This window comes from Bos javanicus, chromosome 10 (genome assembly GCF_032452875.1).
Source record: "Bos javanicus breed banteng chromosome 10, ARS-OSU_banteng_1.0, whole genome shotgun sequence".
NCBI classification, from domain to species: Eukaryota; Metazoa; Chordata; class Mammalia; order Artiodactyla; family Bovidae; genus Bos; species Bos javanicus.
In genome coordinates, this window is record NC_083877.1 from 49349441 (window position 1) to 49372692 (window position 23252).

Sequence of the window (23252 nt, forward strand, 5' to 3'; positions counted from 1 at the left end):
GCCCAGCTCAGGGGAATCACGATTTATGTTTCTTGGAACTGTTCTTCCTTCCATTGCATCGACACCTTAAAAAAAAAAAAAAAAAAAAACCAACCTCATAGTCTACTAAAGTCTTGCAACTGTACTGATATGAACCTGAGGCAGGGCTGAGAACTCGACGTGGCGCTGGAAAAGCAGAGAAAGGGAGGAAAAAGGCCGCTGATAGGCCTCAGGGAGGTCCCAGCGGCGCTTTACCGGAGGGTACGGCAGTGGGCGCGGGGCCACTCCCACTGGCGCGGCCCAGGGAATGTTCCAGGGCGAGGCGGCCCTGGCCGGCGCGCGGGGCGGGAAGGGTGAGTCACCCCCAAGTCCGGTTTCGAGAGGCGGGGCAGGGCAGGCCTCCAGTGCACCGCGAGGATGTGGTGACTATAAAAGCCCCACCCAGGCCAGCCGGCTCCGTTCAGATTCTGGGGAAGCTCAAAGCGCACTGCGCCCGGCCCAGGTAAGCGGGACGCCCCGCCCGCCCATCCGCTACAGCCCGAGGCCGCAGAGCTAGCGGGGTGGAGGGGTGGGGTGCGGAGAGGCAGGGAAGGAGTCAGCCTTGCAAAGAGAAGCTTCGGCGACGGGGACCCGGGAGAGGGCCGGAGGGATCGTCTGCACTAGGGGCTCGGGGGAGGGGCGGGGGGTGGGGGCGGTGCCCAGTGGCGAGGAGATTTGGACAGGAGTGAGGGGCGCCGGGTGTGCTTTGGCATGGGGGATGCAAGGCAGAAGGAGGGGTCGGGCATCCCTCCTGAGTGTACTTAGGAAGCCAGACGAGGTGGCGCCGGGGAGGGGGCCAGAGGGAGGCACCACATTCCAGACGCGCCAGGCGATGCGGGGGGCTGGGTGTGGCCACCCTAGGAGCCCCGGGTCGGGAGGAGAGCAGAGGGTGCGACACCCTCCACATTAAACACGAGCCTTACGACCGTCTAGAAAGTGATCCCCATCTGTTGCAAGTTGACTTGAAACATGTGCATTTGTGGAACTTGTGCCAACCAGCAAGAGGGAAACAACTGGTCGGACGATAAGGGGTAGGGGTTTTTAGCAGCGACCTCCTGCCCCTATAGAACGGAACAGAACGAAAGAACCTCAGCTACTTCTCCTTTGTCTAGATTATCCTGTAGGAGAGCACTTCTGATTTCCGTGTATCTGAAGAGTTTCCAATTTGCTCGACCACTTTTGCTTCAGGAAGGAAGTGTCCCCCGTGGTTATGTGGGCAGAGTTGTCACTGACTTACTGGTGCTGATGCGACAATGAGTCAAAGACAGAGGGTACAGAACAGGGCGTGGCCCCCTAGGCCTCTCCCTGTAGCTCTGTGAGGTCGGTCCTAGCGCCTGGCGTGGAGGGCTGTTTTCCATCAAGGCGCTGTTAAGACGGTGGGAAGTGGGCATGTATTTCCTTATCGATGAAAGTTTAAGAATTGTCCCTGAGGGTTACTATCAAAGGTTCCAAAACATGTTCATTCAAAAATAAATTTGTAAAGCACCCTGAAAGCGTTGTGTCATACCAAAGCAGTATCATTCTTTTTGTATTAAGGTTTGCCATTTTAAAGCTGTTGGAAGATATTCTCAATTTGTGTGTAAAAGAGGAGTACCCTCATAGGGACTTACTGGGTCTTTATCCAGAACCCTAAGGTCATGGAGTCCAGGGTTCTGGACCCTTGAGCTCATACTGATTGTTTTGATAGGTTCTATCCAAAATGTATCATACTTTGCCTGTCCCGAACTTGGTCATTTGGAATGTAGAAGGCACTGTCGCACTGAAGCAATGTTGTAGAAGGCATTTCCATAGAAAGTACTGATAGAACAGGCCCAGCTTGGGGGTTGGGAGTGGTGGGAAGTGGGAGGGACGATGTGTAGGTAAGAAGAAAAAAAATCACTGAAATATTTTACTGGAAGTCTTCTTAGTTTTAATGCTGGCCTTGATCACATTATTGTAATTGTAATTATGTCCTTATCACCATCTCTACTTTTCTCTGTATTCCTCCTGCCTCCTTGGAGATCCTCCTCCCTGACATATTGCAAAAGCCCGACCATGCTTATCCAGTTCTGATGCATTCCTCCCATTCCTCCTTCATTGTTCTTATACCCCGCTGGAGAGTAGCAGATTGAATCAATATATGTTAATATTCAGTATTAGGAATGTTGGTGGTCCTAAAATCCTTAGCAACTCAGGGGAGTTGTGTTATTTAAAAAATAGCAAGGCACCTTTTTGAACCTAAACATTGCAATTTATAACATTTGAGGCTATGGAATCAGAGAGCCATATAATATCCAGGCAGCGTGAAGGAAGATCTCAGATGAGGCCAGGTTCGGTATCCTTATTGGTCAGGGGCGTTAAGATCACTGCCTGTGGAACTCGCCTCCCTAACTCCATCTGTTATCTCAAAGCTTAAGTCAAGGCTTTCCCCAGAAATAAATTGCAACTGCCATGGAAGGGTGTGACCATCAAGCTAAATTTTTTTAGTTGGAGTTTTATGATTGGGAAACTGCCTAGATTTTGTGATTTCCTGTAGTGCGAAATGGCTTGCCTGTTGTAAATGCCCAGGAAATACTGCTGACTCACTGGCTTTGATCATGAACTTGGTTTGGGACTGGGGTGTCAATATTTAACATCCTTTGAGCTATTAAAAATACTGTATCGATTGATACGTCTGCAGTCGTGGCCATTAGTTTCCTGACTGATTTCTAATTTAAGTATTTTTCCTGGCAAGGTAGATATCCTCCTACAATTGTTATTGATTTTGGGGTTTGTAGGCTCTTCCTGCACCGATGCACCTAGAATCTGGCCTTTGTCCTTCCTTTGTGTGGGGCTGTGGGCCTGCTGAGGCATATCTTACAAACTGAGGGTGTGTGTATGCCAGATGAATATCCCAGGCTCTCCTGGGCTGCCTTAAACATCTCTACATTCGACAGTATTTATTAAGCATCTACTATGTTCCACTCAGGTATTCCATCTACTATGTTCCACTATGGCTTCCCTGGTGGCTCAGATGGTAAAGACTCTGCCTGCAATGCAGGAGAACTGGGTTCAATCCCTGGGTCAGGAAGATCCCCTGGAGAAGGAAATGACAACCCACTCCAGTATTCTTGCCTGAAGAATCCCATGGACAGAGGAGCCTGGTGGGCTACAGTCCATCGGGTCGCAAAGAGTTGCACATGACTGAGAAACTAACACCTCATTTTCACTTCATGTTCCACTCACTAGTATAAGCACTTAGGGATACAGCAGTGAACAAAACAGACCAAAAAAAAAAAAAAAGCACCACTCTGCTCTTTAGGTTTTAAATCTAGTGAGGAGAAAAACAAAAATGAGTGAATTGTATAGGCAGTAATTGATTGTAAACTTTACGTTTTCCCAAATTAATATTAGCTTCCGAACTTGATTGGGGCTCATTTCCCCTTTAATCCAGCTATTCCACAGACCTGAGCTTCATGTTTAAAACCTGCTAGGCAAAGTGTTGTTGCTTGTTATCATGACTTAACCTGCCTTCTGGATTTGACTGTAAGAACAGAAATGGAATACTCTTTTTTTTTTTTTTTTGCTTACTGGAATCCAACTCCTTTTTTTTTCCTCCCCTGGTGCCACACCCTATTCTCATTGAAGGCTACCTCAGAGGACAGCAGTCTCTGAATAAAAGATTCCCCCTACCCGACTCATTCACTGTCGGGTCTCTTTTTCCTCCTCCAGTTGCCAGATGTGGTCCCCGTCTACTTAGCTGGGGAGCAGGTCAGCAGAAGGGGTCAGGAGGTGCCCAGGCTCGCCCTTCTCAGTGGGTCCACTGAGATGACCTCCAAAGCTCTCTTTTAGGGCACAGCCTGAAGGTTTTTAAACCATCTTAGTTTAGTCTTGTCAGAGAGAAGTCAGTAGCATACAAGTGGTCTGAGTTATCCTCCCAGGCTTGGTGCCGAAAGTTCTGAGTCAAGGGAGTGTCTGTCACATGGACTCCCTGCCCTGTGTCTACCTGCCACATCCGTCTCCACACTCCCAGCTCAGAGGAAATCGGAGTCCCAAGGCCACTTGCAAACCCTTACTCCCTCCTGCCTCCTTTCCCACTTTGCTTGCCATGGCAGATGGAGGTTACTTTTCCACATTGTCCTGTGCACAGAGCTAGGACCCAGGGAGCCCTGATGATATAAAGGTGGTATAAATGAGGGGCTGTGGGAGTTGGGAAGAGCTGCAGATCACGATAAAGAGTCTGTCCCCTGAATGGATCTACCAGACATTACAAAGATGTGAATAGAGGCTGGGAATTGACGCCTCCAGCTCTGTATGTGTGGAACTAGAACTGCGTTTGAGAGATTCAGTCTGAGGAAGAGAAAGAAAATTGAGAAAGGAGAGTGTATTGGAAAAGAAGGGAGAAAGGACAGAATGTGGAAAGACTCAGTGTGTGTAAAACACACCAAAATGTCAGTGAATACCTCCAGTTTGCTGAGCACTGTGCTCAGACCTATGGGGAAATGGCGATGATTAAGACGGGAACCCTGGGGGTGAACAGAGTAGAAGACTGACTTTATGCTGTCAGCTCTGATACTTCACAGACACGCCAAGAGACAGGAACCCGGAGCAGGGAGAGGTGCAGGAGAAAAGTTAACAGTAATTTTTGTACCCTGAAGTTGCATGAGGATGTCAGCTGATCCACATTGAGCATTCCCAGTACTGGGGACTTGAAAAACCCAGACATGGAGGTCACAGAATAGCAGTGAGTGTGTTTGGAGAATTACCAATCCAATCCGACTTCAGTGCTGAGTGTTTTTACATGTGTGTGTGTATGTGTGTGTGTATGCATGTGCTTTATTTAAGAAAAAGTGGGTAGAGTCCAGAGTGTGGAAAATCTTGAATGCTGTGTGGACTTTTTACTGTAAGCAGCAGGGCCCCACTGGAAATGTAATATGTGGGCCATAAAACTCTGAAATTGAGTTGTAGATGGGAAGACCTTGATTTCTCAACCCTGAGAGTGCTTGGAGCCAAGTGACATCATTCTTCTGCTTGTCTCTTTCCGCCTACTCTAACCCTGCATCAGGAGATTGACTGAGAGGCTCTGAGAGCTCGGGGCTGCATTGTGTCTGAAGTTAGCAAACAAATATTGATTCAGATCAGGCAGCAAAAGGGACAGGCCAGAGCAAGTGCTGCTGTGTCCATCCTGCTCTGTTTGAGCAAGGCCACTGGGCAGAATTCCAGGATTTCTCGGGAATGACTTGCGCCTGTGACTCAGACATTAATCAAGACCATAAAAACCAAGGGGAAAACTGGGTGCTTTCAGAAAGGTTCTGTTAAATAAAAATGGTTTGGGGAAGGGGTGGAGAGTGGAGTATAGTGGGAGCTCCACCTCTTCCCCCCGACTCATGCATTTTTTTTTTTCCTTGCTTTTGGTTTAAAATTTCAGTCTGGTCCTGTAGACACAGAACTGCAAACAAGGGCTTGGTGGGGAATCCCAGCCCTCCACCCCCACACCCTCACCCATTTTTTTTTTTTTTTTGGGTTTTAAAAATCCTTTGTATCATCCAGTTCCTGATTAATTCATCATGGTTGCTAGGGATGTGTTTTGTGGTAACACATCAACACTCCACATTTTGAAAGTGGGTGTGACCACGAAACTGCTGGGTTATACTCAGGTTCTGCTGTGCAGATGAGCCTGTTGCAGTGTGTTTTTGTTTGTTTGTACAAATTGCTATTTGGGCTTTCTGGATCTGGTTCTCAGTAGAACTTGTTTTTATTATTTGAAATGCTAACTTCTGGGTTTACTTTTTGTTTTCCACCTTTTTGCAAACTTTGTTTTACTTTTTACTGGGTGGGGGTTAGCGGAGAGTTTAAGGCTGTTTTACTTGTACGACTTGTAACTGTGTTGTGGAAGTGAAGCATTGAAGTACAGTATAATCTTTTTTTTAAGATAAACTCTTAAGTGATCCTTAAGATAGTCTTTATGTTCGATGTAAGTTGCCTGTTTTCCAGCAGCTGCACAGCTTTCTTTAATGTCTAGCTTTGCACTCTAAAATCTTTGGTAGTCAGGCAATTAACAGCCTCATTTATTAATATTTTCAAGGCCAGAGGAAACTGTCTGTTCCTTTCATTAGGGTGGGGTGTCTGAGTTCCCTTCCCAGTGGTGAGTTATTTCAAGCCAGTTTGAAATGGGTGTGGCTCTTTCAGTCAGTCTCCTTGTACCCCTCTGGTTATTTTCTTAAAAAACTTTACCTGATAAAGGTAATTTTAACAGCCTTGTCTAGTCACCCAGCCCTTCTCAGTTATGTGGAGGTACTCATCAACAGATTGAATTTGCTGATTTTTGTGTTTTTCTTTCCTGCAAGTTGAAACCAGTTGGAGATCTGGGTGAGGTTGCATTGTTGGAACCAGTGATGGCATTTTCATGTTCCATAGAGAGATCTGCCAGAAAAGAAGTGGTGGTTCTGCTTATAATGGGCTTATGAATTTTTCATTGTGCTGAGTGGTCAGTAGGGGTGGAATTGTCCCCGATGGTATGGACAGTTACTGTCCTAACAATAGGTACACCAAGGCAAAGCTATTGTTTCAGTAAGAAAATTCAGCCTCCAGAGCAAATACTGTGAATGGATACTGTGAGTATTGGGGTCAAATCCCTTTCCACAGCCACACTTAAATATGCACCATCCAGAAACTTACCTCTCAGGCCCCCACATGCTACCCCATTAGATGTGGCTGGTTTTAAACCTGGCCTTGTGTCTTCACACCCCCGGAACATTCACACGCGTCTCATCTCCTCCGACCTTCCTCTGTTGTTCTGGCTTGAGCCTTCCAGAGTGAGTGACTGCCCTTCTCAAACTAGTCAGTATGTCACCTCTTAGGTATTTAGCCAGCCTCATGCATGCTTTTATCTTTCTCTTCTCTTTTAACCTCTTGGAATGAAGACCCACTGTGGTGAAGTTGAAAGGGCCCTTGAGTCTGAGGACCTGGACCTGGGCCCCTGCCTCCCTTCGTCATTAGCTGGGTGACCTGGTCTTGTCTTCCTGGGCCGAGAAAGGAAGAGAGCTGGAAGGTCCTGCAGAAGTGAAGTCGGTGTTACATAGTTTTGTGTGTGTCTGTCTCAGCTTTTAATGAGGGGCAGGCTGAGAAGGGGAGAGAGAATGTGTGTGTGTGTGTGTGTGTGTGTGTGTTAGGGGCTTGTTGATTGATTTCCTGGGTGTCACCAGTGTTTGTAACCTACAGTAGCCCTGCCAAGACTTTCTCTTTCCACTTTCAAGGGTAGCAGCACCCTGACATCTTTTCATTAATCAAAAGCACTATATTAAGCTAATGTTTTAACAAATATTATGAGTGGCAAAGCCGACTGTTTCTTCTGGAGATTAATTAGTCATCTGCAAAATGACTTTGCATTGCCAGGATCTTGGATATAGTGAGGAGACCAGGATATAGTGAAGAAATAAATGGATTGGCCGTAGTGAAGAACTAGGACCATGTTTATTTCTAAGGTGAAAATGTCTTTGCCATTAAGCTTGCATGAAGTAGGAAGTATTTATATGGATGCAGAAGACACTTGCATGGAGAAATAGCAAGCTTCGTGGATCTTGTTTTTTGGTTATTGTGATATTATTTTTCTGCAGAATGCTTGTAAATAGTAACATATCAATGTTAATTATGCAAAATATCAATTCGCTGTTTCTGAAAGTTTCTTTAGCACCTGAAGTGTGAAGAGGCTTCTTAAATCTGTTGGGGAACTGGGACTCTGTCCAGCAGATGACCGTTTTGTTGAATTGTGCTATGTAGTTGCCATTTGATTACATGGATACTGTTTCACGGTAAGTAAGTTGAGTGGTATCAGAAAGTATTTCTGATACCGAAAGGTGGGAGACGGTGTTGCAGGGAGGGGGCCGCAGCCACTCTATTAAAGCATATGCCAAAGTGCTAGTGACTTGAGAAATGGGCAGAGTCTGTAACTAGGAGAAGATGAGGGGAAGACAAAGAGACAGGAGACACGAGTCAAGATGCTGTGGATTAGAGTGGTTACAGTATGTTTGAGGAGAAGCAAGGGACACTTTGGCTCAAGTCCACTTTGTTGTTTCTTCTTTTTGAGGGGGCTGTGCCGATTCTTCCTTGTGGCACGCAGGCTTCAATAGTTGCAGCTTGTGGTCTTCTCTAGTTGGGGTGTGTGTGCTGAGATGCCCTCCGACGTGTAGGATCTTAGTTCCCTGACCAGGGATCGAACCCACAACTGCTGCATTGAAAGGTGGGTTCTTAAGAAACTATTGGACTACCAGGGAAGTCCCTCAAGTCCACTTTTGCTGGGAATAGATAGAGGGCTGGATGGAGCTGGAGTAAGAGAACATTGCAGAAGGCTGGATAATGAACTGTTGTGACAAGATAAAATAGAGGAATGTAGTTGATAGTGGCATGAAAGAGCCAAAATAGTTAATGGGAAGGGAAATCTGGTTTTTAAAATCTGATTTTCTGTGTTAGTGTGTTGTGGGTGTGAGAAGGATTATTAAATCTCATGTTCTGTGGTTTGTACAGCACCAAGGGATCTATCTAGGGCACGGTGAGACAGCTGTCTCCCAGGCTGGTGCTCAGAGCTGGAAAGGCAACTTGAAAGAACTCCCTGGCAGAACCTCACCTGCCTCTGTGGCTGCGGATTCCTAAATATGAGAACTGATGTGAAGTACCTGGTCTAATAAATCCATCCAGAAACAGTTGTGATTTACTGGTCTTTTTGTTTTGGCGTTTTTATTTCTTAGCTGCTTATATGAGGCCTAGAATTCCACAAGGCAGAGGATAACAGTTTATCCCTCACTGCAGACTTAGTCCAGTTCTGACTGAGCCCCATGAGTGAGAGTCAAGGCTAGGTGGTCCATGTCCTAGGAATCCACCTCCGCTTTGGTGAATCTCAGCAGGATACTAAGGTGACCCTATAAAATGTTTCTTGGCCCAAGGTGAAGTTGGGAATTATTAGATTTTACAGTCTCCTTCTCACGCTAAGTCTTCCAAATCTGGTGTGTATGTTACACTTCCTTGAGCACATCTCAGTTTGGACTGAGCACCTTTCAGTGTCTGATAGCTGGTGGCTGTCTGGTCGCCGTGTGGCTGGTGGCTAGTGGACAGTCTGTGCGATGTGCTGTGCTTAATCACTCGGTTGTTTCCGACTCTGCGACCCCATGGACTGCAGCCCACCAGGCTCCTCTGTCTATAGGGGTTCTCCAGGCAAGAATACTGGAATGGGTATTCATTTTCCTACTCCAGGGGATCTTCCCAACCCAGGGATTGAACCCAGGTCTCCCCGCATTGCAGGCAGATTCTTTACCAAACTGAGCTACAGGGGAAGCCCCTGGACAGTCTGGCTACTCTTAAAGAAAGTAGACTTTTGAGGGCTGTTTTAGGTTCACAGAAAAACTGAGTGCAAAGTACAGAGTGTGTATTTCCAGCATCCCCTCTACACACACAGCCTCCTTAACTCTCAAGATCCCCCACCAGAGCAGTGCATTTGTTTTAATTGCTGAACCTACATTGACACATCATTATCACTCAAATCCCATAGTTTATATTAGGCTTCACTCTTGGTGTTGTAAATTCTATGGGTTTTCACAGACGTATAATAATATGTATCCACTGTTATAGTATCACAGCCCTAAAAATCTTCTATGCTCCGCCAGATCTTCCCTCCCTCCTTACCCTCTAATCCCTGGCAACCACTGAGCCTTTTACTGTCTCCATGGTTGTGCCTTTTCATGAATGTCATATAATTGGAATCATACAATATGTAGCCTTTTCACACTGATTTTTTCACTTAGTAATATGCATTTGTTATCTCTGTGTCTGTTCATGACTTGATAGCTCATTTCTTTTTAGTGCTAAATAATACTACATTATCTGGATGTACCACAGTTTATTTATGGAGGACAACTTTACAAATTAAGATTATATCCCAGTGGTGGGGTATATTGCAGGGATTGGGAGTGTATGTGATAGTGTCTGAGAGTTGTGGGAATGGAGGAGTTGGAATACCTGTGACTTTCTTTTTTGCCATGCTCAAAAAGTTTCTATAAGCATCAGTCGAGAGAGAAGAGTTGGTGTAGGACAAAGTTCATTGTGAAAGTCTTGCAGAAATATTTCCATAACCACAAATAAAGGCAAATCCTCTTCTCTTACATTCTTATAACTCACTCCCCACAGAGCCTGAAATCTGCCTAGTCCAGAGCTTTCTGATAAATGAGAAAATGTCTGTGTCAAAATACTCCCTCCAAGCCAATTGTATGAAAACATGTAAACTAAGCAAACTATTGGAAGAAAACAGAAAGCTGAATTGCATGGAAACTATTTCCTTGATCAGAGAACATTAAGCAAAAAGAGCAGGGACTTCCTGGGTGGTCCAGTGGCTAAGACTCTGCACTCCCGATGCAGGGGGCCCAGGTTCTCGCCCTGTTCAGTGAACTAGATTTCATATGCTACAGCTGAAGATCCTGCATTCCCCAGGATCAGGGATCCCACATGCCATGACTAGGACCTGGTGCAAATATATAAAAACATAAAAATAATAATAAAAGAGCAAAACAGGAGTTGCTGTAGTTCAGAGGTCATTTCCACTATTTGAGGACACAGCTTTGCTCTATTTTCTTTATTTTGGGGAGGCTGCTGCTGAATGATCTGTCTTGTCTCGGCTGAGGTAAATTTCTTGCCAGTTGAGCACTTTTTTTGGCAGGGGTTGGTGCATCAATTCCGAGAACTGTGATCACAAAGCTGGAAAGCCAATTCATCAGGCTGTGGTATCACTGCCGGGTTAAGTGTATTAACTGGAAGATGACATCATTTCAGCCATTTTGAATCTTAAATACAAGGATTATTACTCTTTCATAGGATGAGTTAACATCAGAAGATATGTCCATTGTCATTCTCATCAACAGTTTAATGTCTTCTAATACCTCTCATCATTGGTGAGCTAAGAGAATAATTAGGGATAGTAATAAAGGGCTCTATTTAGGAATGAGCCACCATGAAATGCTGTTGATTTCAATTCACATCCATAGTTTGCAGACCCTTTTCCATATATTAAATTACTGGTGAAAAATACTGAAGTAATGGCTAGTTTGCCAAGATTACTGTTTTTTAGGAGAACCAAAAGATTCAGCCTCATCCTGTTTGGACAAGTTGCACTGCTGTTGGGAAGCATTTTGATTTTTGTATTTACAAGTCAGTCATCCCAAGTTCTCTTTGAGCAGAGCAGGAACAAAACTAGATAGTTCTGTAGTCCATCCCAAACAATGCAAACAATCTCTCAGCTTTAATTTTCTGAGTCACAAGATGAGAATTGCATCTATTTGCAAATATTACTCTAGTATCACCAGATGAAATGGTCCAAGAAGCAGAGATTAGTATAATGAATTGCTGTGCTTCAGGGGAAGGGAAAGTCTCTTCATAATAAGGACTTTTTGTTGTACTTTTTTTCCAGCTTCTTTCAAAATGTCTACCGTTCATGAAATTCTGTGCAAGCTCAGTTTGGAGGGTGATGTAAGTATATCGTTTTCATTTTGTGTAATTTTTGATAGTTGGGCATCTCTGGGTAACTGTGCCCCTTCTTTTCTTGTCCATCTAAAGAAAATGAGGACGGAATTAAGATACTCGTTCCCCTCTTGGTTCCTGTCTTCCCCATTACTTTAGCTGTTCCTGGTAGTTCAGTTTGAAAGAAATGTTATGGCTCCAGAAACTGTTTTGGTGTCAGATCAAAATTGGGCATGCACTGGTGACACTGATGTGCCTGGAACTTTATCCTGCTATATACTTAACGTGCCAGTGATAGTACTTGTTATGATGACACAGAACTTTTAGCATCACGCCCTCAGATTTTATTAATGGCTGCATCAAGCTGCAGCCATATTGAAAATGATCCTGCATGTTTTGGAAAAGCTTTTCTCTAAAACTGCTAGAATTTTTTTTAACTAAATAATAAAAGTATTCTATATTCTAATTCATCGTGATGCTTTTTTTGCTTTGGCTTCCAGGGAGCTCAGAATTGTATTTGTCTTTCACAGGAACCTAGACATTCTGATGCATTTGGTTTTTTTGTTTCGTTTTACAGTCAAAAATTTTGAAAGCTATATTCAAAATTATAAGTCATTGCAAATGCTTTTAGAATAAAGTAGAATATAAAGTTGTGAATGTGTAAATTACCTAGTAATACCATACATCTTCCAGGTCATCTTAGCAGAACTGGCTTTTACAGAAACTCCGCAGTGACACTGGTCTGTAGGCATATCTTAGAGATATTTCAAAATATGCTGTCACTGAAATTAAAATACAAAGCACTCAAGTGGGTAACCAGCAGCCTGGGTCACGAGGAACAGAATCCTTTGCCCCTGATGTTTACCAATAAAATGTTCCGATGATGTCATTGGTGCAAGCACAAGTCGTATGGCGTATACAGCCTCCCTCATTTTCATCTTTCCTCTTGGACCTTGTGCATACTGTTGCTGGCAACCATACAAGTGGCACACTGAGGTCCAGACAAGTCTAAATAATTTTTTTCTTAATGGAGTAGATCATTAATTCGTTTTTAGTATCAGGTTTCATAAGAGCGCTTTTCATGTGGCCTTTGAAATTCCTCAGGTATGATGTGTTTCTTGGTGTGCAGAGATGGGACTGCAGCAGAAAATGTCATGTATTCTCTAGCACATTGAGAGAAGAAAAACATTACTTTTTCCTTCTTAATTTGAATTTCGGGTAAATGAATTTTATAGGTAATTGCTTCAATTGCCCATTTAATTCTATTTCCAGAGATATAAAAGTATGCAAAACGTTTCCCTACTCACCGTTGTTTTTGAAATGAGATGACATAGCACCTGCTATACGAAGCCACATTTCATATGGCTCAATGACTAGACTGCCTGCCTTTGTAAATAATGGTTGGAATTGTTAATAAATAGGAAAATGTGTTCCCATAGATTTCTTTACTTGTTTTGTAGCCACTCTAACATATCTAGTCAGTATTTCAGAATAATACTCTGTCCTTACCTTTTCTTGATTGTCTGCTCTATTTCCATTGAGTTAATTACTGAAAAGTTTAGTGAAATTATAATGAAAAACACCTTGATAATCCACTGGGTTTCAGTTATATATATTAACTGGATTTACTGTTGAGCCAAGATGATCACAAGTTAGTTTAAAATATTCTGTCCAGTCATGAACTTAGATTCATGGGTTTGTCCTGGGAGCCATTTGAAAGGATGGCATCTTAGTTGTTTACCTGTTCAACCTCCCTGCTATTAATAATAAATGCTGGGATGCCTTGTAACGTGATGTGTGTGTGTGGAAAGGTAGGTCAGGGTGACTCGGTCTCTTACTCTTTCCAGAAACCGAGCCATGACAAAGTCATGTATGATGGGACGTATGTTCTAGGGGGAGGCAGGATGGGGGAGCCTTGGTGCTGAAGGTGGTGGATAGCTCCACCGCCCTTCAGCCAGCCTAAAGAACATTGCCAGTGCTGTTTAGTCTGTCCTTTGCTTTCGGACTGGATAGCAAAGGGGAATAAAGCTGTAAGAGCATTTCAAAGGAGAAGAGTTAACACTTTGGAAAGGAGAACTGACATAAAACTGTGCTATTACCTCAGTCTAGGGTGGGGCCCTCAGATCAAGAACAGTATCAAGAACAGCTTTCCAGGGCCTTGAAAAGCACTGGAAAGCAAGAGTGAGTGCATGGTTTAAAAGACAGAAAAACAAAATTCTAGGAAGAGTAGTTGGTGGAAGGGGTTGTGTGAAAGACAGCAGAGGGGTTTTATGATGATGGCCATTCTGACTGGTGTGAAGTGATATCTCATTGGAGTTTTGATTTGTATTTCTCTAATAATTAGCAATGTTGAACATCTTTTCATGTGCCTCTTGGCCACCTGTATGTCTTGTCTGGAGAAATATGTATACGTTGGGAGCTCTGCTCAATGTTATGTGGCATTGAGTAGAGCTCAGTGAGCCTGGATAGGAGGGGAATTTGGAGGAGAGTGGATACATGTCATGTGTGGCTGAGTTGCTTTGCTGTGGACATGCAACTATCATAACATTGTTACTTGGCTATACACCCAATATAAAGTAAAAAGTTAAAAAAAAAAAAGAGCAGAAGGGAGGGTAGAGAGAGGAGAGAAAAGAGGTGGAACTTGGCCAGTATGTAGAGGATGTGGGCCATGTGGCCTGACCACCTTGGTGCCACGGCTGTGGCCAAAGTAGGGGTAGGAGGAAGACACTTCCCTCACTTATCTGATAGAGAAAAGCAGACAGGCACTCTGCATTTGCTTTTTAAAGAACTGTGATACAGGCCCAGTGGAAATTCATGTGCCTGTAGCAAAAACTTGGCAAAACACACTTGTCATTCAGGCATTTCCACATTTCCAGCTTGTTTCAAATTGTTGCCAGCCCGGTTTTGTGCTCTTCAAAGCCTTCCCCAGAGAAATAGGTGGTTTCAAGTACCCAGCTTTGTGTTGTCCACTTTGAGCTTGCACAAAAATTAAGATGAAAAGTAAAAATAGATTTATCAAATTCTTAACTAGTTGAGGCTTTGAAGAATTCTCATTGGAAACAAAGAATACTTACAAGTTCCCTGGCCTAAGAATGATGTGAATTGCTAAAAAACAAAACAATAGGATAAAAAATTTTAGTAATTGACATTTCAACAAAAAGATTTTAAATGTGTATGACTTCAGTGTGTTTGTCTTTTAACCTCAGCACTCCACACCTCCAAGTGCATACGGGTCAGTCAAAGCGTACACTAACTTTGATGCTGAGCGGGATGCTCTGAACATTGAAACAGCCATCAAGACCAAAGGTAAGCCATATGTTTATCATCTTGTCAGACTCTCACCAAAATGTTATTAGTCTCTGTCTTTCATTTTCATACATTGGTCATTTGAAATTGTCATTGAGCTTTAATGAAGTGATCCAAACCTACTCCATCCCATCCTTCCCTTCTTCTTTCCAGCTTCCTCCCTCTCTCCTCCCCTTGGAGAGAGAAGATTTAAAGATGAGAAGTTAACCGAATGGCATAGTGACATGGATATAAGCTTATATTTCAGGGCCAGGAGGCCTGATGCCCTGGGTGTGTGCTTTGAGCTCAGAGGCCTCAGTACCCCTTCTGTAAGGAAGAGATTGGTCATGGCGATCCCTAAGGGCCTCTTTGTGGTCCTAAGTCCCCTTGAATTTCATCACTTTTGTTGGAAAACTGCTGGATACATTTTGCTGCTTTGCTCTTAGATTGATCTAATGAGCAAAAAATCCAGGCTTTTTTTTTTTTTTTTAACTCCACAAGTTATGTCACTCCTTGGGCCTAGAGCTTAGATTTAAAGAGCTGTTGGGATGACTGTATTTCTTAGAGTTCCAGGATGAGTAAGAGAGGACCAGGAGGCATAAAAGCTTCCGTTCTGAAATAAAGCAGATAAAGCATTTTGCGGGTAGAGTTGAGCAAGGACCTGTTCAGGTCATCATGCTGTTTTCTGTATCTACAAAAGCCTGTGACCAGACTTCCAGGCTTCTGTTGATGAAGCATGTACCTCTGGGGTTGCTCCATCCTTGGCTCCCTGGAAACACTGTGATGATTGTGGTGATGCTTGTGATTCACCACACTCTTTCCCCCCTTTGGAAAAAGCACTTCTTTACATGCAAAGCTTGAGAGACACAGATGTGATCCAGCAGCTGTTCTGACTGCTGGTTCATCCCCTGCTGATGAGCCGAAGGACATTAGGATAATAGAGTGTTTTTGCTTGTTGAAACACCCCAACAGTTCACATACAGGTCACTGCAGACTGGAGACCTGACCTCAGTCAGGGTAACCTGGGGGGCCTAAAACTGGGATCACCATATATCCCTGTTATGCCTGCATATTTACTGATTGTGCCCCCTTGCACCCTCAGAACTGTCATATTTTGCAGGATAAATTGCATAGTCACCTTTCCTAAAACCCTTGGAGAAACTGGATACTGTGTTTCCGGGGATAAGAAGGAATGTAGAAAGATCCTTTAGGTCCTGTGGTTCTGATGCGACATAGGCTTGCGTCATCAGCCTCAAAGCAACCTTAGTTTCCATGAGGACACTGTGGGCACGTCTGGCCTGGATGACTAACTAACCTTCAAAAAGCCATCTCTTTTGGTGCTTTTAAATGACCATACTTGTCAAAGGCCAGCCTGGGAAGTCAGGAAGTCACTAATCAGGAAGTGAGACTAAAATCTGCAGGTCTTATCTCCCTGCAGTCAGTTCTACTTGGTGGAACCTGGTGGATGAGAGCATATGTGTTTGTGGCTTCAAATCCTAGCTCTGCCACTAATTTACTAACTGCAGACTCTGGGAAAACATTTCGCTTCCTTAAGCCTGAACTTCCTTACTATAAAGGGGGAGCTAATAAAAGTTCCCACCTCACAGGGTTGTTGTGAAGTATGAAGCATGTAGCGTGGTGCCTGCCATATAGACAACTCAGAGTATGTTACCTTAACACACGCACACACAGTCTGCTCTCCTCTAAACTCACCCCTTCTCACTATTTGGATGTGCCTATATTCCTAGGTTTTCCCAACAAGCCATTGTAGAGATACAATCGAAGTTTAACAGCTCACTCATCTAACAAAGATGGTGCCTTTTACAAGCTTGAGACAAAGGCTGCCTTTATCCCTGCATGAGAAAGCTTTTAGCGCACTGGAATGTAAAGATTGCGCAAGTGAACTCTGGTAACAGCTGAAACTCCCAGGGTAATAAAAATACCTTCAGGCCCTTTCTGAGTTAGTAGAAAAATACTCAAGTTTCTAAGCAGAAACGTCTGGAAAGCTAAGATTTGGATTCCTACATTCCCGTTTGGTCAAATGCAGCTGACATCACCATTATCAGGGTTGCAGGAGCTCCTTATTGAGTGCTGCTCGTTATGGGCTGGCATGGCACCAAGCACTTCAGGAACATTATTCCTAGGTAAACTTCAGATTAATCCTCTCATGCTAGGTGCTATCATCCCCAATATATGGAGGACACAATTTAGGATTAACATGCTCCAGGTCTCTTGACAGTGGTTCAGACTGGGATTTGAATGTGACTCGGTCCAGCCCCAGGGCTGTGTTCTCACGCACCCTAACATTTCGCCACCCACTTGGCAGGACCAGACTTCTTACTTTGCCATAAGTTGTGTTCAGGCATGAGAACGTTTTCTATCTGTGATTTTAGAGATATCAGATATATGTCATATTTGTAGGTCCAGCTTTTGGCCCCCTGTTGTCTTCTTTCCCAAACGTAATGCCCAGTGAGTCCCACTTAGGACTGCTTTTTATTTACTTATTTTTGGTGCCTGGTGGTTTTAAAGAGTAACTGAATTTTCTTAAATCTGTTGACCCTTAAAAATAATTTCTAGATTTTTGGTATATTTAGAACCTTAAATTCTTCTAAGATACTCTTGAGAGGAAAGACTGTGATACCCATACAGAGCTCAGTGTTGTAGCAAAGATGTTACTGTCAGTATTGGTCATGATGGTGACAAATCCAGGTCTCTCTTCTAGCTGGGGAGTGACTTAGTAAATTATGATAGCTCTATTTATATTACACAGAATATCTGTAGACTGTCACCACAATATGAAAAGTAAAGTTTATAAACAGTTGTTTTACATTGCTATTGAGATAAAATTCATATCCCATACAATTCACCTATAGAAAATGTACAATTCAATGTTTGTTTTTTTCCCTAGTATATTCACAGATTTGTGCAACTTTTGGCACACTCATTTTAACATAAATTTCACCTTAGATTTGTCAATTGCGTAAAAAAATGGACATAAAATAGTATATACAGGGAATTCCCTGGTGGTCCAGGGGCTTGAGTTCAACCCCTGGTCAGGGAACTAAGATCTCACGAGCCTCACGGTTAAGCTCTCTCTTCCTAAAATAGTATATACAGTGTGATCACACCACAACAATTTTTTTATGTCAGAAAGATAAAGCATTGTTCTGTGTGTGTGTGTATATACATATATATACATATATAATTTCAATATATTCTGTATTTTCCAAATTCTCCATGATGACATATATTACCTTTGTAACGGGAAGCAATAAACCAAATTAAAAACAAATGAAGTTATTACAATTGACTCCTGAACAACATGGGTTTGAACTACACTTACATGGATATTTTTCAATAGTGAGTTCTATAGTACTACACAGTTAGAGGTTGGTTAGATGCATGGGTATGAAATCAGTTATGTGGAGGGTTGACTTATATGTGGATTATAAGTTATATGTGGATTTTCCACTGTGGGGAGGGTCAGCATCCTAAATCCCTGAGTTGTTCAAGGGTCAGCTATAGTTGAGAAAGTCACATCCCTTTTTGTTTTTTTTTCTCCTTCTTGATCTTTTAAGATATTAACACTACTTAAAAAAAAAAAATAAGCTAATTGAGATCTTACCTTCCCTTTTAGAATGCCTTTCACTTTAAGTGTAATTAGGAAGCTTGTGCCACACCTTACCCAGCTTCCACCTCAAACCCTTTTCCAGAACACAATGCAAATAATTGGTGCTTCCTTGATATCAAAGGAAACAAAGGGTAAAGCTCAAATGCTGATACAAACAAAAGCCAAAGGGCCATGAAAAGGTGCCTCTCTGTGGCCTCCCTCTCAGATGGTGTAGCCCAGGTGTGTGTGCATACGTGTTTATGCGTGTGCCAAATGTAGAGCATGCTGGGCATTACTTATACTGCCTAACGTACATCGACTGTCCTGTCATCTGAGTGCTCTAAGGAAGAAGGGCTGCGAGCAGGTCACCTGTGCCTGAGGGTTACTCATTGCTGTGAAACACGAGAACTGTGAACTGGGGCAAGCCTGCAGTGGGGAGTGTGAGCAGGGGCAGACCTGGCTGAGATCTGTAGGGTGGTGCTGCATAGACTGGTCAGAAGGCCTCAAAGTAGCTCTCATCCCTCCCTTGCCCTCTGCCCTTAAAATCTCTCATCTGGGCTGCGAGGGCATCTGTCTTTATTTCTAAAGAGCCTCCTTGCCTCATCTGTGACAGAGTCTCTGTCTAGCCTCATCTCCAGGCTATTTCATGCCCCACACAGAGCCTTTGCTCTCTCAGGAGTGTGCAGCCCTCCTCTAGTGGGAGTGTTATCCCACTTCTAACATCTGGGCAGTTCCCACTTATCCCTCTCTCTCTTTTGGTAAACTTTTTTTGGCCATGCCACATGGCTTGTGGGATCTTAGTTTCCCAACCAGGAATTGAACCTTCCTCCCCACCATCCCCTGATTTGAAGCATGGAGTGTTAACTACTAGACCGGCAGTGAAGTCCCCTCACTCGTCTCTTGAGCCAATGCACAGCCTTTTCTCCAAGCTTTCTCTTAGCAGGAAGGCAGAATCAATTATTCCTTGACTGTGTCTCATAATACTTTTCATCTCATTTATAGCTCTTGTCACATTGTGTTAAAGTTATTTATCTACGGATTTGTCTCCTCCTACTAGAATGTGAGTTCATTGAGGGTGAGGGCTTCATTTCATTAACCTTTTCTAACACCCAGGCCACTGGGATCATGTGAGAAGGTACATAGTTAACCTGTATAGTAGTGAAAATGTACACAGATACCAGAGCTTAAAGGTGAGTGTGGACACGTGGCTGGCAAAATAAGGCAGCAAAAGACAGATCCGGAATCCGGACCATATCCACAAAGGATTAACAGTCCCCTAGTGAGGTTGGGTCCCTTTTTCCAAAGTGAATTTAGCTCATGCCTTGAAAGTCTGCTTTGTTTCTGGTTTTAAGGGGTCTCAGTATTTCGTGTATCTCACCTCAACCAAAGGCATGATTGTTTTGTGTATGTTCTGGCTTGAGGTAGACTCTGCAATTACTTACCTCAATTAATGTCTAGTTAGAAACTGAATAAAGCTGTGCAAAAGTAGTAATATTGCTTAATTAACAAGAGGTTGCTGAGACTTAAATCTGTAGGAGTCTCTTGGTCTAGATTGGCCTTGGGTTAAATATATACTGTGGAGTGTACAACACAGCTGTGAGTGGTTTACCATATGGGTCCAAATAACTAGAAAGGAAAGTCAGCTAAATTAGAAAAGGATGAATCTAGACTCCATAAAATAGATTGTAATTAGAAGCAGCACAACCCGAGAGTTAGAGTAAGTGCCAATAAATTGGTACAGCTTTGGTCTCTCTTTCTCTGGAAGGGGAGGGTAATGAGTTGCCCTATTATTATTGCCAGTTTTGATTTTAGCTGTATTTGTGTTCTCCGGAAGGGTTGCAATAGCGGGTGTTTTTCCCCCACTTCTTATTAGCACAAGTATAGAAGCATAAATGCTGCAAGTTTTTGCACTTTTTTTTTCTTATACTTTTAAAATGGAACTGCTTAAGTTTTCAAGCATGGCTAGAAGACTAACATCCCATGGCAGTGGGAAGCAAGTCTGGATGTGTGTTTTGCATTTCACCTGCATACCTATAGGAATATTTATTCAGTTGAGACAGCAATTAGGAATGTATTTTCTTGAAGATGCTGGGAGGCAGATTGGCTGGGAAAAGTGGCTTCTCTCCTCTGGGAGGGGCTTTGGAAGTGAGAGCCCAAACCAAGAACCCCCAAGTTTGGGTGCTAGCCCGCTTGTGGGAACGGCCTTTGTGACTCACATAGCCCAGGGCCTTCTCACCATCCTGGAAGTTGAATAGAAGGGAACACAACCTTCCCGTTGAAGACTTTCTCTTTTGTGTTCAAGTTTACTCTGGACTGAGTTCTCATCTTACAGCACTGCTGGGAACAAAGTGACCAGTGCTGAGTCATAGCCACCTTTATTGCGGGCACAGATTTTCTGATTTTCTTCAAGAAGATCATTGTCTACTCAGGTATGTAGATGCCACACTCAAGCTAAGGAGCCTGTGCAACCTGGGTAAAGGAGTCCCTGGTGCCTTTCTCATTGTAGGCATTGGCTGTTGTTGCCTGCCTCTCAGTTCTTTCTTTTGTAAAAAACCGTTACCTCTTGTCCATTGAGGAAATCAAATACCGGTGACACCCTGGGACCATGGAAGTCACCACATTCTTATCTGGTGTCTGCAGTGCTGGGGCAATAAATAGTAACTTCTCTGTCAGCTGAGCTCAGGGTGAGTGTGGCAGTTTCTCTTGCATCTGTTCGGATGTTTTACTTTCTGACTCAGGAGGCTGATAGGCGACAGGGCACAAATTGCTGCTTGCATTTTATGCACGATCCTTCGTTTGCAGTTTTATTTGATTTGGATCTTGAGCAGTGGCCCTTGTGTTTTTCTGCTGGTCCTGTAGTATCGCAGAAATGTGATTATGCACAGAAGGCCGACAGGGTTCTAGATTATTAAAGAATCCAGTGGGATTACCAAAGAGATGATGCTTAAATCCTTTCTAAGGGACTCAGCTGAGGTGAGACCAGAGCAGAATGGAAATAGAAGAAATTTAATTTCTCAGCCGAACCTTCTTCTTAGAGGTAGTTAGCTAAACTGTGCTTTCTCTGAATCAGGCCAGGTAGCACCGTGTCAGATGGGAGGAAGGATACTTTGGGCAATGGTGTGTGTGTGTGTGTGTGTGTGCATGCACGTGCTTCCCTGTCCCTAAAACCACTCTTGTTGGCACTTTAGGTTCCTGCTGAGTTACGAATGGCTATTTTCAGAAGAGGGTCTTCTAGCTCTTTCTCCTAAAGAAACCTCAGTGGGGTTATCTCATCAGTGGCTGTGCATTGTTACTGTGTGGCAAATGTTATCTAAAGATTATTTGATGGTTGTACATTTGTATGTTCTGAATAGTAAATCCAGTTCTATAGACAAACAGATGCATTACTGTGTCAGATGATTTTTAGGAACAAGATGGAGGAGTGTCATGTAAAAAAGCACCACAGTATAATTCCAGAAAGGTACAAATGTGACTCATAAGAGTATACAGGATATTCATGTGATACAGGATAAACACATGTCAAACATTAATTCATTGAGATGGGGCTGGTTCAAAGGAAATTTGAGAGGCTGGTTGTTTATAAGCACTGAGAAAAGAATGAGAGAAGTTTACTGGGCTGGATACAAGACCGTTCATGAATTTGAGAGCACTGAAGCCATAATCTTGGGAACTATCCTTTCTATTGGACCAAAATCTACAAGTAAACACCTAAGCCATAGAGCCTGTGCCATAATCAGTGGTGAGTAGCCAGTCGAGTGAGAGTGAGCCCTGGAGAAAGTCTTGGAGGGCAGTGTGCTGCACTCAGAGGACATGTTCCCTTCCTCTTGCCTCATGTTTTAGTTTTGGTTAGTTTTCTCTAACAGGAAGCAGAACAGCCCAATGCAGGTCTTTAATCCTGACTTGAATCCCAGCTCTGCAGGTGACTTACTTGTGTGACCTTGGGTGAGCCCTTGCCTTGTGAGCATTGGTTTCCTCACTGGGTACAGTGGAGGTGACCATAACACCCCTCACACACAGACATGGTGACAATTGCAATAGAGATTTGTTTGTACAAAGTACCTCATAAAATGTCTGGTAAATTGTAGGTATTCAGTGAATAGTTGATACTGTTTTAATAAAACCCATGAGTCTTTCTCTCATGGCCTTCCTTTGACCTTATTGCAAAGGTGGTTTCCGAGCTTTGATATATGCCCAGTAATCTAAGCCAAGTCCTGGTTTTTCCTCTGATCTAGATAAGGAGCAGATCTGGGCAGTTTTCCTTTATTTTCTAACCAGTCAGCCCTGCCCTGAGGGCCTCCTGAGTCCTTTATCAAGCATAATGAAATCTATTTTCTCTGTGCAACCAGAGTGTCTTGGCAGATGTGAGTCAGCATCCTGTTCAGAATGGCTTCTTGGTTCCTTGCCATGGTCAGTAAGGATGCACATTTTCCATGGAATGCCACGTGTGGAGCAGGCCTGGGGTTCCACCCGCAGAGAGGAGGAGACTCCAGGAGGCCCATTTTGTGGGTTTGGATTCAGCCATTATTTTAGACTGCAAGTGTTCTTTGTTTTAAGAGACCCACGACCCCGGAGTTTTCTGTGTGAACCCTGCTTGTCAATGGTGCCTTCCCATGGTATCTCTTGCCAGAACTGTGGCTTCAGGTGACTGGCACTTAGATCAGAGACTGATTTTCCAGATGCCCTAGCTCAGAGTGGACTATTTTTATAGTTAGCTGAGAAGATTGGCCAGCCATTTTCATTCAAGGAATAAATGCTTAAAACCTTTTGTGCTGTTTTCTCTCAGGGGCCAAATAAATGTGTGTCTTAGATCCTCATCAGTCTTGAAAATTTTAACTTCTCTTCGTGCTGAAAAGACATTTGATGTCAGTTGGCAGAGGACTGG

The 23252-nt window shown here is 43.5% G+C and overlaps 1 protein-coding gene across 1 annotated transcript in view; it reads left to right on the forward strand.

The window, feature by feature from the left end:
* The first annotated feature begins 391 nt into the window (after window positions 1–391).
* The window catches only part of ANXA2 (annexin A2), a 44530-nt gene continuing 21669 nt past the window's right edge, over window positions 392–23252 (forward strand). Inside the window, exons 1-3 of the mRNA XM_061431128.1 lie at window positions 392–481; window positions 11426–11484; window positions 14682–14781. Coding sequence (XP_061287112.1) covers window positions 11437–11484; window positions 14682–14781 — 148 coding nt within the window. The 5' untranslated portion in view covers window positions 392–481; window positions 11426–11436. The remainder of the gene's footprint in view (window positions 482–11425; window positions 11485–14681; window positions 14782–23252) is intronic.